We start from the raw sequence: 13,718 nt of genomic DNA on the forward strand, positions 1-13,718 counted from the left end.
CCCCCCCAGCACGCCCCTCCCTCAGTACGTCCCGCCCTCCCCCCAGCACGCCCCTCCCTCAGTGCGTCCCGCCCCCCCCCCAGCACGCCCCTCCCTCAGTGCGTCCCGCCCCCCCCAGCACGCCCCTCCCTCAGTGCGTCCCACCCCCGCCCCAGCACGCCCCTCCCCCGGTGTGTCCCGCCCCTCCCTCAGTGCGTCCCGCCCCCCCCAGCACGCCCCTCCCCCAGTGTCCCGCCCCCCCCCCCAGCACGCCCCTCCCCCAGTGTGTCCCGCCCCCCCCATCACGCCACTCCCTCAGTGCGTCCCGCCACCCCCCCCAGCACGCCCCTCCCCCAGTGTGTCCCGCCCCCCCCAGCACGCCCCTCCCTCAGTGCATCCCGCCCCCCCCCCCAGTGTGTCCCGCCCCTCCCCAGCACGCCCCTCCCCCAGTGTGTCCCGCCCCCCCCCCCAGCACGCCCCTCCCTCAGTGCGTCCCGCTCCCGCCCCAGCACGCCCCGCCGGGGAAGCGAGTGGCCCCTCACTCACCGGGCCTTCAGCTGCTGCCCGTGCAGCATGAGCAACCGCTGGGCCCAGGTCAGGAAGAACTCCAGGTGACGGGACGTCTCCAGCGTCGAGGCCACAAACTGCAGCAATTTCTCCACGTACAACAGAGGAAGGGTCGTGCACACCAGGTCAACTGGAACAGTGAGAGAGCGGGTCAGGGTCGTGTACACATTATAACTGTGATTGAGACAGAGTTAGGGTCAGGGCAAGGTTGACCGCTCAAGGTGAGCTGAAACAGGGAGAGGGGGTTCGGGTCAGGGTTGAGCAGCCTAGGAGAACCCTCCTCACAGTGGGACTGACCCTCCCAACCTCTCGGTGAATCACAGAGTGCCCGAGCAGTGCGGCCCGGAGTCAGGGGGAGCGTCGGTTCTGGAGCTGACCGCAGCAAAGGTTTGTTCTCCCCAGAACCCGGGTGAAGAACACACAAGACTCCCCATGGGCCTGTGCCTGTTGCCAGCCACAAGGGGCTCAGGGATGAAAATAAAAAAAACATGGGTCCATACAGCGCTTTTCACCCATCCCACAGCGCTGTACAGACTTTTGGAGTGTAGTCACTGCTGTAATGTGGGAAGCACGGCCGTCAATTTGTGCACAGCAAGCTCCCACACAAAGCAATGAGATAATGATCAGATAATCAGTTTCAATATTTGTTGAGGGATAAATATTGGCCAGAACACCAGGGAGAACTCCCCTACTCTTCTTCAAAATTGTGCCCTGGGATCCTTCACATCCATCTGACACGACAGACGTGGCCTCGGTTTAATATCTCACCCAAAAGACCATCCCTCCGACAGTGCAGCTCAGTACTGCCCCTCCGCCAGAGCGGGGCTCCCTCAGTACTGCCCCTCCGACAGTGCGGGGCTCCCTCAGTACTGCCCCTCCGACAGTGCGGGGCTCCCTCAGTACTGCCCCTCCGACAGTGCGGGGCTCCCTCAGTACTGCCCCTCCGACAGTGCGGGGCTCCCTCAGTACTGCCCCTCCGACAGTGCGGGGCTCCCTCAGTACTGCCCCTCCGACAGTGCGGGGCTCCCTCAGTACTGCACTGGAGTGTTAGCTTTGATTTTGTGCTAAAGTCTCTGGAATGAGACTTGAACCCGCGACCTTCTGACCCAGAGGCGCGAGTGCTACCTAAATGTTTCAGAGATTGGGACAAGGGTGGCTGGGTATCCGAGCCGGGTTTGGGGACGGGGGGGGGGGGGGTGGGTGGGGAGGAAGAGTAGGTCTGAGCACGGGCCGGGGGTGGGGTTGTCTGTGCATCTGCAGTGACTCCTGGGAGAGAAAACAGACGGGGAGGTGCAGGTACAATGATGCCCTGCTCCCACTCTGAAACGGGAACATCAGCAGACTGTGGGACCCAGCCTCGAGCCCGGCACAATCCAGATAACGGGGCAAGTCAGCGAGGAAGGTTTGCTGCAGACTGGGTGCACAGGGTCGGTGGCACTGCCGGAGGAGATTCTATACTCACTGTCTGCGTGAGGAACACCCTCCAGCACCTCCAGGGTCAGCTTGTCCTCGTTCAGACGGAAGGCCATCACGATGGCAGCAGTGAACTGCTTCTGACGCAGCACACGTCGCACGTTGCTTGGAGTCACCTCCTCGTCCAGATCGAAGGGGTCGAACACCACACCACCGTCCAGCGAGAAGATCAGCAGGCCCTCGGTGCTCGTGGCCGCCCAGCTCCGGCCTGCGGGGAACAGAGCAGCGTTACTGTGTGTCTAATCCCCTGTACCTGCCCTGGGAGTGTTTGATGGGACAGTGTAGAGGGAGCTTTACTGTGTGTCTAATCCCCTGTACCTGTCCTGGGAGTGTTTGATGGGACAGTGTAGAGGGAGCTTTACTCTGTATCTAACCCGTTCTGTACCTGCCCTGGGAGTGTTTGATGGGACAGTGTAGAGGGAGCTTTACTCTGTATCTAACCCCCTGTACCAGAGCAGGTACCTGAATGCTGGCACTGGCTATCCCAGTCCCATTCACCAGCAGTTACATCCCTCACTCTAGTAATTGGAAGATTGATGGGAGTAAAATACTTGTAGTATTTTTACTATTTGCAACTTTTACACTATTGTGAATTGAGATTTATGACTATTTGGTCTAGGCAGGAAATTGCTTTAATTTATTTTAAAATTTTGCTTTTCAGTTAAATTTAGCGAACAAGGGGTTAAATCCACACAACTCCCAAGATATTGGGGAAAGTGTATTTGATGGAATGGCTAGGATTGGATGGGGCCACTTCCAGAATGGATTCTCTTGCACACATCAATTTCAGACAACGAAGTTTGTTGATACATTCTCGAGGCATTCACATGTGATATAGCAATGGCCTCATTCAGTGGAGCCCAGCCAAAGGCAGTTTCCAGGGACCCTAACAGATGGGCATCTTAACTGGGCAGTCCCTCACACACAGAGCTGGAGAAGGGCCAGAGGGCGAGTCTCTGCAGTAGCTCAGCACCTACAGAGATGAAGTGAAGCATGATCAGTATCAGGGCTGTTCGAGTTATGGATTATTTTTGGTATTACAAGGAGCAATAGGAATTAAATTGGATTTCACCCAAAACTGCACGATGTTGATTCGTACATTTCATGTAAAATAAACTGGTTTGCACTCTTCTGAGAGTGTTCATCAGTACAGTGTGCAGAAGATGGGGAGAATCACACAAGGGCACGAGGGGTGTCACTGCCCCAGCCCCCGGGTCACACTGCCGGATAACTGGTTGTTGGGACAGTTACGGTAAATTCCTGATTGTCAGGGATGCAGGTCCACTTACGGGAGAGACCGGGAACACTGAACGGAAATAATATTGAGTGCAAACCTGACATTTGTAACACCCACGCCGCCAGCTATTAGAGAACAGAAAACGCCGATCACGATTAGTGAGCATTGGTGAGGAATTGCTCCTTACCTGTCGGAGAGAAGCGAAGGCAGGTCACGCGGATCTCGGGTTTAAAGTGGCGCGAGCTCATGTCACCTGACCAGCAGAAACACGGACGAGCGTTAGTGTGGGAATAGTTACAGTCAGATCCAAAACCACAGTTCAAACATCGAATGGTGTCACATCCTGCTCCGCACCGCTACAACTAACAGAGAAAATCCCAGTGTAACACTCAACACCGCAGCCCAATGGAACTGACCCGCAATCTCATCGCGCCACTTCCGCAGGGAAACAATCCAACTTACACCACTGCACTGTACACACGACACAATACAAAACTACCGGCACCGGGACATACCGCAGGACGCACCGGCTCAGGAGGGCACAACCATCACCCAGCAGTGTACATACGGAGACAGATCAAAGTGAAGCATGCCCCCGAGACTGGAGCGGACAGCCCCCCCCCCCCGGGTCACACTGCTGGGTGACTGACCGTTGGGACAGTTACGGTAAACTCCTGATCGTAAGAGATGTGGGTCCACTTATGGGAGAGACCGGGAACAATGATTACAGGGTCTCCACTCCCTGGGGATATTGACCCTCCGATTGAGGGAGTGAAAGTCCGTATTTCCCAAACACCTCTCGTCACTATTCGCAGCCTGCGAGATAGAAACATAGAAAATAGGTGCAGCATTCGGCCCTTCGAGCCTGCACCACCATTCAATAAGATCATGGCTGATCATTCACCTCAGTACCCCTTTCCTGCTTTCTCTCCATACCCCCGGATACCTTTAGCCGTAAGGGCCATATCTAACTCCCTCTTGAATATATCCAATGAACTGGCATCAACAACTCTCTGCGGCAGGGAATTCCACAGGTTAACAACTCAGTGAAGAAGTTCCTCCTCATCTCAGTCCTAAATGGCCAACCCCTTATCCTATGACTGTGTCCCCTGGTTCTGGACTTCCCCAACATCGGGAACATTCTTCCTGCATCTAACCTGTCCAGTCCCGTCAGAATTTTATATGTTTCTATGAGATCCCCTCTCATCCTTCTAAACTCCAGTGAATACAGACCCAGTCGATCTAGTCTCCCCTCATATGTCAGTCCTGCCATCCCGGGAATCAGTCTGGTGAACCTTCGCTGCACTCCCTCAATAGCAAGAACGTTCAAATTGTAGGATGTGTAAGAGTCATTCACCATATCTGAATAGGTCAACGATCACTCTGTTCAGATTTTATTGCCACAACAGCAATTTCAGGAGAGTTGAGTGACTGCTTGTTTAGTTTAAGTTCTTATTCTGTGGCACTTCCATGTTTCTTCAGGTGCCGCGATTTATTGGTAGTATGCATGGGATGTAGTGATCAAAGGTAAAACTTACTATAAAAAATGTAAAGAAACACTGTCTGGTAGCAGGCACTGGAATCGGTCAGTGTGTCCCCCAGGGGCAGTATACACTGGAATCGGTCAGTGTGTCTCAGGGGCAATATACACTGGAATCGGTCAGTGTGTCTCTCGGGGCAGTATACACTGGAATCGGTCAGTATGTGTCTCGGGGCAGTATACACTGGAATCGGTCAGTGTGTGTCCCAGGGGCAGTATACACTGGAATCGGTCAGTGTGTGTCCCAGGGGCAGTATACACTGGAATCGGTCAGTGTGTGTCTCAGGGGCAGTATACACTGGAATCGGTCAGTGTGTGTCTCAGGGGCAATATATACTGGAATCGGTCAGTGTCTCTCTCAGGGGCAGTATACATTGGAATCGGTCAGTGTGTGTCTCAGGGGCAATATACACTGGAATCGGTCAGTGTGTGTCTCAGGGGCAATATACACTGGAATCGGTCAGTGTGTGTCTCGGGGCAGTATACACTGGAATCGGTCAGTGTGTGTCCCAGGGGCAGTATATACTGGAATCGGTCAGTGTGTGTCCCAGGGGCAGTATATACTGGAATCGGTCAGTGTCTCTCTCAGGGGCAGTATAGACTGGAATCGGTCAGTGTGTGTCTCAGGGGCAGTATACACTGGAATCGGTCAGTGTGTCTCTCAGGGGCAGTATACACTGGAATCGGTCAGTGTGTGTCTCAGGGGCAGTATACACTGGAATCGGTCAGTGTGTGTCTCGGGGCAGTATACACTGGAATCGGTCAGTGTGTGTCTCAGGGGCAATATACACTGGAATCGGTCAGTGTGTCTCAGGGGCAATATACACTGGAATCGGTCAGTGTCTCTCTCAGGGGCAGTATACACTGGAATCGGTCAGTGTGTGTCTCAGGGGCAATATACACTGGAATCGGTCAGTGTGTGTCTCAGGGGCAATATACACTGGAATCGGTCAGTGTGTGTCTCGGGGCAGTATACACTGGAATCGGTCAGTGTGTGTCCCAGGGGCAGTATACACTGGAATCGGTCAGTGTGTGTCCCAGGGGCAGTATATACTGGAATCGGTCAGTGTCTCTCTCAGGGGCAGTATAGACTGGAATCGGTCAGTGTGTGTCTCAGGGGCAGTATACACTGGAATCGGTCAGTGTGTCTCTCAGGGGCAGTATACACTGGAATCGGTCAGTGTGTGTCTCAGGGGCAGTATACACTGGAATCGGTCAGTGTGTGTCTCGGGGCAGTATACACTGGAATCGGTCAGTGTGTGTCTCAGGGGCAATATACACTGGAATCGGTCAGTGTGTGTCTCGGGGCAGTATACACTGGAATCGGTCAGTGTGTGTCTCGGGGCAGTATACACTGGAATCGGTCAGTGTGTGTCCCAGGGGCAGTATATACTGGAATCGGTCAGTGTCTCTCTCAGGGGCAGTATACACTGGAATCGGTCAGTGTGTGTCTCAGGGGCAGTATACACTGGAATCGGTCAGTGTGTGTCTCGGGGCAGTATACACTGGAATCGGTCAGTGTGTGTCTCGGGGCAGTATACACTGGAATCGGTCAGTGTGTGTCTCAGGGGCAATATACACTGGAATCGGTCAGTGTGTGTCTCGGGGCAGTATACACTGGAATCGGTCAGTGTGTGTCCCAGGGGCAGTATATACTGGAATCGGTCAGTGTCTCTCTCAGGGGCAGTATAGACTGGAATCGGTCAGTGTGTGTCTCAGGGGCAGTATACACTGGAATCGGTCAGTGTGTCTCTCAGGGGCAGTATACACTGGAATCGGTCAGTGTGTGTCTCAGGGGCAGTATACACTGGAATCGGTCAGTGTGTGTCTCGGGGCAGTATACACTGGAATCGGTCAGTGTGTGTCTCAGGGGCAATATACACTGGAATCGGTCAGTGTGTGTCTCGGGGCAGTATACACTGGAATCGGTCAGTGTGTGTCTCGGGGCAGTATACACTGGAATCGGTCAGTGTGTGTCCCAGGGGCAGTATATACTGGAATCGGTCAGTGTCTCTCTCAGGGGCAGTATACACTGGAATCGGTCAGTGTGTGTCTCAGGGGCAGTATACACTGGAATCGGTCAGTGTGTGTCTCGGGGCAGTATACACTGGAATCGGTCAGTGTGTGTCTCAGGGGCAGTATACACTGGAATCGGTCAGTGTGTGTCTCAGGGGCAATATATACTGGAATCGGTCAGTGTCTCTCTCAGGGGCAGTATACACTGGAATCGGTCAGTGTGTGTCTCAGGGGCAATATACACTGGAATCGGTCAGTGTGTGTCTCAGGGGCAATATACACTGGAATCGGTCAGTGTGTGTCTCGGGGCAGTATACACTGGAATCGGTCAGTGTGTGTCCCAGGGGCAGTATACACTGGAATCGGTCAGTGTGTGTCCCAGGGGCAGTATATACTGGAATCGGTCAGTGTCTCTCTCAGGGGCAGTATAGACTGGAATCGGTCAGTGTGTGTCTCAGGGGCAGTATACACTGGAATCGGTCAGTGTGTCTCTCAGGGGCAGTATACACTGGAATCGGTCAGTGTGTGTCTCAGGGGCAGTATACACTGGAATCGGTCAGTGTCTCTCTCGGGCAGTATACACTGGAATCGGTCAGTGTGTGTCTCAGGGGCAATATACACTGGAATCGGTCAGTGTGTGTCTCAGGGGCAATATACACTGGAATCGGTCAGTGTGTGTCTCGGGGCAGTATACACTGGAATCGGTCAGTGTGTGTCCCAGGGGCAGTATATACTGGAATCGGTCAGTGTCTCTCTCAGGGGCAGTATAGACTGGAATCGGTCAGTGTGTGTCTCAGGGGCAGTATACACTGGAATCGGTCAGTGTGTGTCTCGGGGCAGTATACACTGGAATCGGTCAGTGTGTGTCTCGGGGCAGTATACACTGGAATCGGTCAGTGTGTGTCTCGGGGCAGTATACACTGGAATCGGTCAGTGTGTGTCCCAGGGGCAGTATACACTGGAATCGGTCAGTGTGTGTCCCAGGGGCAGTATACACTGGAATCGGTCAGTGTGTGTCTCTCCCAGGGCAGTACACACTGGAATCGGTCAGTGTGTGTCCCAGGGGCAGTATACACTGGAATCGGTCAGTGTTTCTCAAGGGCAGTATACACTGGAGTCGGTTAGTATGTGTCGGGGCAGTATACATTGGTTTATGAAATGTGTGTCTTAGGAGCTCGCAATATTGGTTTTGTGTAGTGTGAAGTTTCATTAAAGATCTGATCCTGTATTAGTGAGTGAGTGAGTGAGAAATCTGGCGTTTAAAGCAACACAATGAAAAAGAAGCAATCCAACAGTATTAAAAGTGATCATTAAACTGACCCGGTCTAATCACGAATCTCTTGCAAGCCCGGTGTGTGACAGCAACGTTCCCGAAAAGCTGCGCTACTCTCTGCCAGACCCGTGCAGCCCGAGACCGGCTTTTGCAATGTTAAAATTCGAGCATGTGCGAATATGTGACTGGGCTGCGCAGCCCAAAAAAAATACGGGGAACATTGAGTGATATCCTGATGCCTTTCCCCTCGCCAGTTACCTTTCTTCACACCGGGTAGACTGATGGCCACACCACCTTCATCGCTAGCACCATCATCTATTAAAGCCACACTTCCAAACTCCGTCATCTTCCTGCGGTCCAGGAACTCCTGCAACAGAACCATGAGACTTCAGTCAATCTCTCTCCCATCCAACCCAGTGAGAATCAGTGTCAATGGAACCCGTACCCCAGTGAGTGTCAGTGTGTGTGGGACTGTACCCCAGTGAGTGTGGGATCAAATCGCACGGGGTAGCCTGGAGGAGGAATTCATAGAATGCATGCGGGATTGTTTCTTAGAACAGTATGTAACAGAACCTACAAGGGAGCAAGCTATCTTAGATCTGGTCCTGTGTAATGAGACAGGAAAAATAAACGATCTCCTAGTAAAAGATCCTCTCGGAATGAGTGATCACAGTGTGGTTGAATTTGTAATACAGATTGAGGGTGAGGAAGTTGTGTCAGAAACGAGCGTACTATGCTTAAACAAAGGGGACTACAGTGGGATGAGGGCAGAGTTGGCTAAAGTAGACTGGAAACACAGACTAAACGGTGGCACAATTGAGGAACAGTGGAGGACTTTTAAGGAGCTCTTTCATAGTGCGCAACAAAAATATATTCCAGTGAAAAAGAAGGACGGTAAGAGAAGGGATAACCAGCCGTGGATAACCAAAGAAATAAAGGAGAGTATCAAATCAAAGACCAATGCGTATAAGGTGGCCAAGGTTAGTGGGAAACTAGAGGATTGGGAAAATTTTAAACAACGGCAAAGAATGACAAAAAAAGCAATAAAGAAAGGAAAGATAGATTATGAAGGTAAACTTGCGCAAAACATAAAAACAGATAGTAAAAGCTTTTACCGATATATAAAACGGAAGGAGTGACTAAAGTAAATGTTGGTCCCTTAGAAGATGAGAAGGGGGATTTAATAATGGAAAATTTGGAAATGGCTGAGATCTTAAACAATTATTTTGCTTTGGTCTTCACAGTGGAAGACACAAAAACCATGCCAAAAATTGCTGGTCACAGGAATGTGGGAAGGGAGGACCTTGAGACAATCACTATCACTAGGGGGGTAGTGCTGGACAGGCTAATGGGACTCAAGGTAGACAAGTCCCCTGGTCCTGATGAAATGCATCCCAGGGTATTAAAAGAGATGGCGGAAGTTATAGCAGATGCATTCGTTATAATCTACCAAAATTCTCTGGACTCTGGGGAGGTACCAGCGGATTGGAAAGCAGCTAATGTAACGCCTCTGTTTAAAAAAGGGGGCAGACAAAAGGCAGGTAACTATAGGCCGGTTAGTTTAACATCTGTAGTGGGGAAAATGCTTGAAACTATCATTAAGGAAGAAATAGCGGGACATCCAGATAGGAATAGTGCAATCAAGCAGACGCAGCATGGATTCATGAAGGGGAAATCATGTTTAACTAATTTACTGGAATTCTTTGAGGATATAACGAGCATGGTGGATAGAGGTGTACCGATGGATGTGGTGTATTTAGATTTCCAAAAGGCATTCGATAAGGTGCCAAACAAAAGGTTACTGCAGAAGATAGAGGTACGCGGAGTCAGAGGAAATGTATTAGCATGGATAGAGAATTGGCTGGCGAACAGAAAGCAGAGAGTCGGGATAAATGGATCCTTTTCGGGTTGGAAATCGGTGGTTAGTGGTGTGCCACAGGGATCGGTGCTGGGACCACAACTGTTTACAATATACATAGATGACCTGGAAGAGGGGACGGAGTGTAGTGTTACAAAATTTGCAGATGACACTAAGATTAGTGGGAAAGCGGGTTGTATAGAGGACACAGAGAGGCTGCAAAGAGATTTAGATAGGTTAAGCGAATGGGCTAAGGTTTGGCAGATGGAATACAATGTCAGAAAGTGTGAGGTCATCCACCTTGGAAAAAAAAAACAGTAAAAGGGAATATTATTTGAATGGGGAGAAATTACAACATGCTGAGGTGCAGAGGGACCTGGGGGTCCTTGTGCATGAATCCCAAAAAGTTAGTTTGCAGGTGCAGCAGGTAATCAGGAAGGCGACTGGAATGTTGGCCTTCATTGCGAGAGGGATGGAGTACAAAAGCAGGGAGGTCCTGCTGCAACTGTATAGGGTATTGGTGAGGCCGCACCTGGAGTACTGCGTGCAGTTTTGACCACCTTACTTAAGGAAGGATATACTGGCTTTGGAGGGGATACAGAGTCGATTCACTAGGCTGATTCCAGAGATGAAGGGGTTACCTTATGATAGATTGAGTAGACTGGGTCTTTACTCGTTGGAGTTCAGAAGGATGAGGGGTGATCTTATAGAAACATTTAAAATCATGAAAGGGATAGACAAGATAGAGGCAGAGAGGTTGTTTCCACTGGTAGGGGAGACTAGAACTAGGGGGCACAGCCTCAAAATACGGGGGAGCCAATTTAAAACCGAGTTGAGAAGGAATTTCTTCTCCCAGAGCGTTGTGAATCTGTGGAATTCTCTGCCCAAGGAAGCAGTTGAGGCTAGCTCATTGAATGTATTCAAGTCACAGATAGATAGATTTTTAACCAATAAGGGAATTAAGGGTTACGGGGAGAGGGCGGGTAAGTGGAGCCGAGTCCACGGCCAGATCAGCCATGATCTTATTGAATGGCGGAGCAGGCTCGAGGGGCTAGATGGCCTACTCCTGTTCCTAATTCTTATGTACCCCAGTGAGAGTCAGTGTCTGTGGGTCCCATACCCCAGTGAGAGTCAGCGTGTGTGTGGGACTGTACCCCAGTGAGAGTCAGTGTGTGTGGGACCCATACCCCAGTGAGAGTCAGTGTGTGTGGGACCCATACCCCAGTGAGAGTCAATGTGTGTGGGACCCATACCCCAGGGAAAGTTGGGAGGGAAGGGGGGAAATTGAAGTGCTGATCCCTTTCAAAAGTTCACTCACCTCCATCCCATCCAGAGATAGATTACAGGAAATTTCGAACTTCTTCACAAGGAGCTGCTCTTTGGCATTGTAAATACAGACAAATTTGGAGTGCCCTCCCGCCAGCACCGACTCCCCATCAGCTGAGTAACACAGGGTGGAGAATGACCTGAGAGCAGAGCACGAGCGTCAACAAACTGCCGGCCAGCACACACCCCCAGACCGATAGTTAGAATCCCCTCGCAATCCCTTCGCCACACAACACAAGCCCCCCACTCCCCCATCACCCGCCCCGGAGTCGCTCGTATGGCCTGGGGACCCTCACCTCCGTCCCCCCCCCTCCCCCCACCGGGGACCCTCACCCTCCCCTCCCCCCTCCCCGGGGACCCTGCCCTCCCCAGGAACCTTCACCCCCCCTCGGGGACACTCACCTGCCCTTGGTCGCCTGCTTGGCCGTGATCTTGTCCAGTTCCTTGCGGCCCATCTGCAGATCGTGGCGGCCTTCGATGGAGCCAGTCTGCACGGCATTCTGATGATCCCAGAAGGAGATCTGACCATCCAGTGTGACGACTGCCAGCTCCTTCCCATCTGGTCGGAACGTGACAGCCAGAGCTGAGGAAGGAGACGAGTTTGGCAGGTCAGACACAGTCAGAGTGCTGCGGACACGTCCGTGTAATCAGAGCAGACCTCTTCCCTCAGCTCACTGGGGCTGAGTATCAGTGAACGTAACACATCCCAAACTGCAAAAGCAGCCCCAGGACCGTTCGCGAGTCTCTAACACAATCCATAGAATCATAGAATGGTTACAGCACGGAAGGCCATTCGGCCCGTACCGGTTCTCTGCATTTGCAATTCTCCAGCCCGACCCCTGGGGAACACCATTGTATACCTTCCTACGTTCACCACTACTCTCGGTTCCCTGTCACTGAGACAATTCCGTATCCATGCTGCCACTGTCCCTTTTATTCTATGGGCTTCAACTTTGCTGGCAAGTCTGTTATGTGGCACATTGTCGAATGTCTTTTGGAAATCCATGTACACCACATCAACTGCATTACCCTCATCAAACCTCTGTTACCTTACCTCATCAAAAAACTCGATCAAGTTGGTTAAACATAATTTGCCTGTGCTGGCTTTCCTTAATTAATCCACACTTGTCCAAGTGACTGTTAACTTTGACCCTGATTACTGTTTCTAAAAGTTTCCCCACTCCCGAGGTTAAACTGACTGGCCTGTAGTTGCTGGGTTTATCTTTACACTCTTTTTGAACAATGGTGTAATGTTTGCAATGGTTGGTGAAGGGGTCACATTCTAAGGATAAGGGGTAAGCCATTTAGGACTGAGATGAGGAGAAACTTTTTCACTCAGAGTTGTTAACCTGTGGAATTCCCTACCGCAGAGAGTTGTTGATGACAGTTCATTGGATGTATTCAAGAGGGAGTTAGATATGGCCCTTACGGCTAAAGGGATCAAAGGGTATGGAGAGAAAGCAGGAATGGGGTACTGAGAGAATGATCAGCCATGATCTTATTGAATGGTGGTGCAGGCTCGAAGGGCCGAATGGCCTACTCCTGCACCTATTTTCTATGTTTCTATGTTTTGGATTCTCTTTACTCTGTCTTTGCCCTCTTTATTTTATTTTTCACCTTCTCTGAACTTTTTTGTATTTAGCCTGGTTCTCATCTGTTGAACAAATATTTTAATAAGAACATAAGGAACAGGAGTAGGCCATACAGCCCCTTGAGCCTGCTCCGCCATTCAATACGATCATGGTTGATCTGATCATGGACTCAGCTCCACTTCCCTGCCCGCTCCCCATAACTCCTTATCTCCTTATCGTTCAAGAAACTGTCTATTTCTGTTATAAATTTATTCAATGTCCCGGCTTCCACAGCTCTCTGAGGCAGCGAATTCCACAGATTTACAACCTTCTCAGAGAAGAAATTCCTCTTCATCTCAGTTTTAAATGGGTGGCCCCTTATTCAAAGATTATGTCCTCTAGTTCTAGTCTCCCCCATCAGTGAAAACATCTTCTCTGCATCCACCTTGTCAAGCCCCCTCATAATCTTATACGTTTCAATAAGATCGCCTCTCATTGTTCTGAATTCCAATGAGTCAAGGCCCAACCTACTCAACCTTTCCTCATAAGTCAACCCCCTCATTCCTGGAATCAACCGAGTGAACCTTCTCTGAAATGCCTCCAAAGTATATCCTTTCGTAAATATGGAAACCAAAACTGCACGCAGTATTCCAGGTGTGGCCTCAACAATACCCTGTATAACTGTAGCAAGACTTCTCTGCTTTTATACTCCATCCCCTTTGCAATAAAGGCCAACATTCCATTGGCCTTCCTGATCACTTGCTGTACCTGCATACTAACCTTTTGTGTTTCATGCACAAGTGCCAGGTCCTGCTGTACTGCGGCACTTTGCAATTTTTCTCCATTTAAATAATAACTTGCTCTTTGATTTTTTTCTG

At 50.9% G+C, this 13,718-nt stretch overlaps 1 protein-coding gene across 1 annotated transcript in view; it reads right to left on the reverse strand.

Moving 5' to 3' along the window:
- Positions 1–497: 497 nt before the first annotated feature.
- Positions 498–13,718, reverse strand: part of pwp2h (PWP2 small subunit processome component) — a 34,747-nt gene continuing 21,526 nt past the window's right edge. Inside the window, exons 14-19 of the mRNA XM_070873104.1 lie at positions 11,672–11,852; positions 11,262–11,409; positions 8,344–8,452; positions 3,444–3,509; positions 2,009–2,227; positions 498–676 (exon numbers count right to left, since the gene is read on the reverse strand). Of these exons, the coding sequence (XP_070729205.1) occupies positions 522–676; positions 2,009–2,227; positions 3,444–3,509; positions 8,344–8,452; positions 11,262–11,409; positions 11,672–11,852 (878 nt within the window). The 3' untranslated portion in view covers positions 498–521. The remainder of the gene's footprint in view (positions 677–2,008; positions 2,228–3,443; positions 3,510–8,343; positions 8,453–11,261; positions 11,410–11,671; positions 11,853–13,718) is intronic.

Source organism: Pristiophorus japonicus, unplaced genomic scaffold, assembly GCF_044704955.1.
Source record: "Pristiophorus japonicus isolate sPriJap1 unplaced genomic scaffold, sPriJap1.hap1 HAP1_SCAFFOLD_417, whole genome shotgun sequence".
NCBI lineage: Eukaryota > Metazoa > Chordata > Chondrichthyes > Pristiophoridae > Pristiophorus > Pristiophorus japonicus.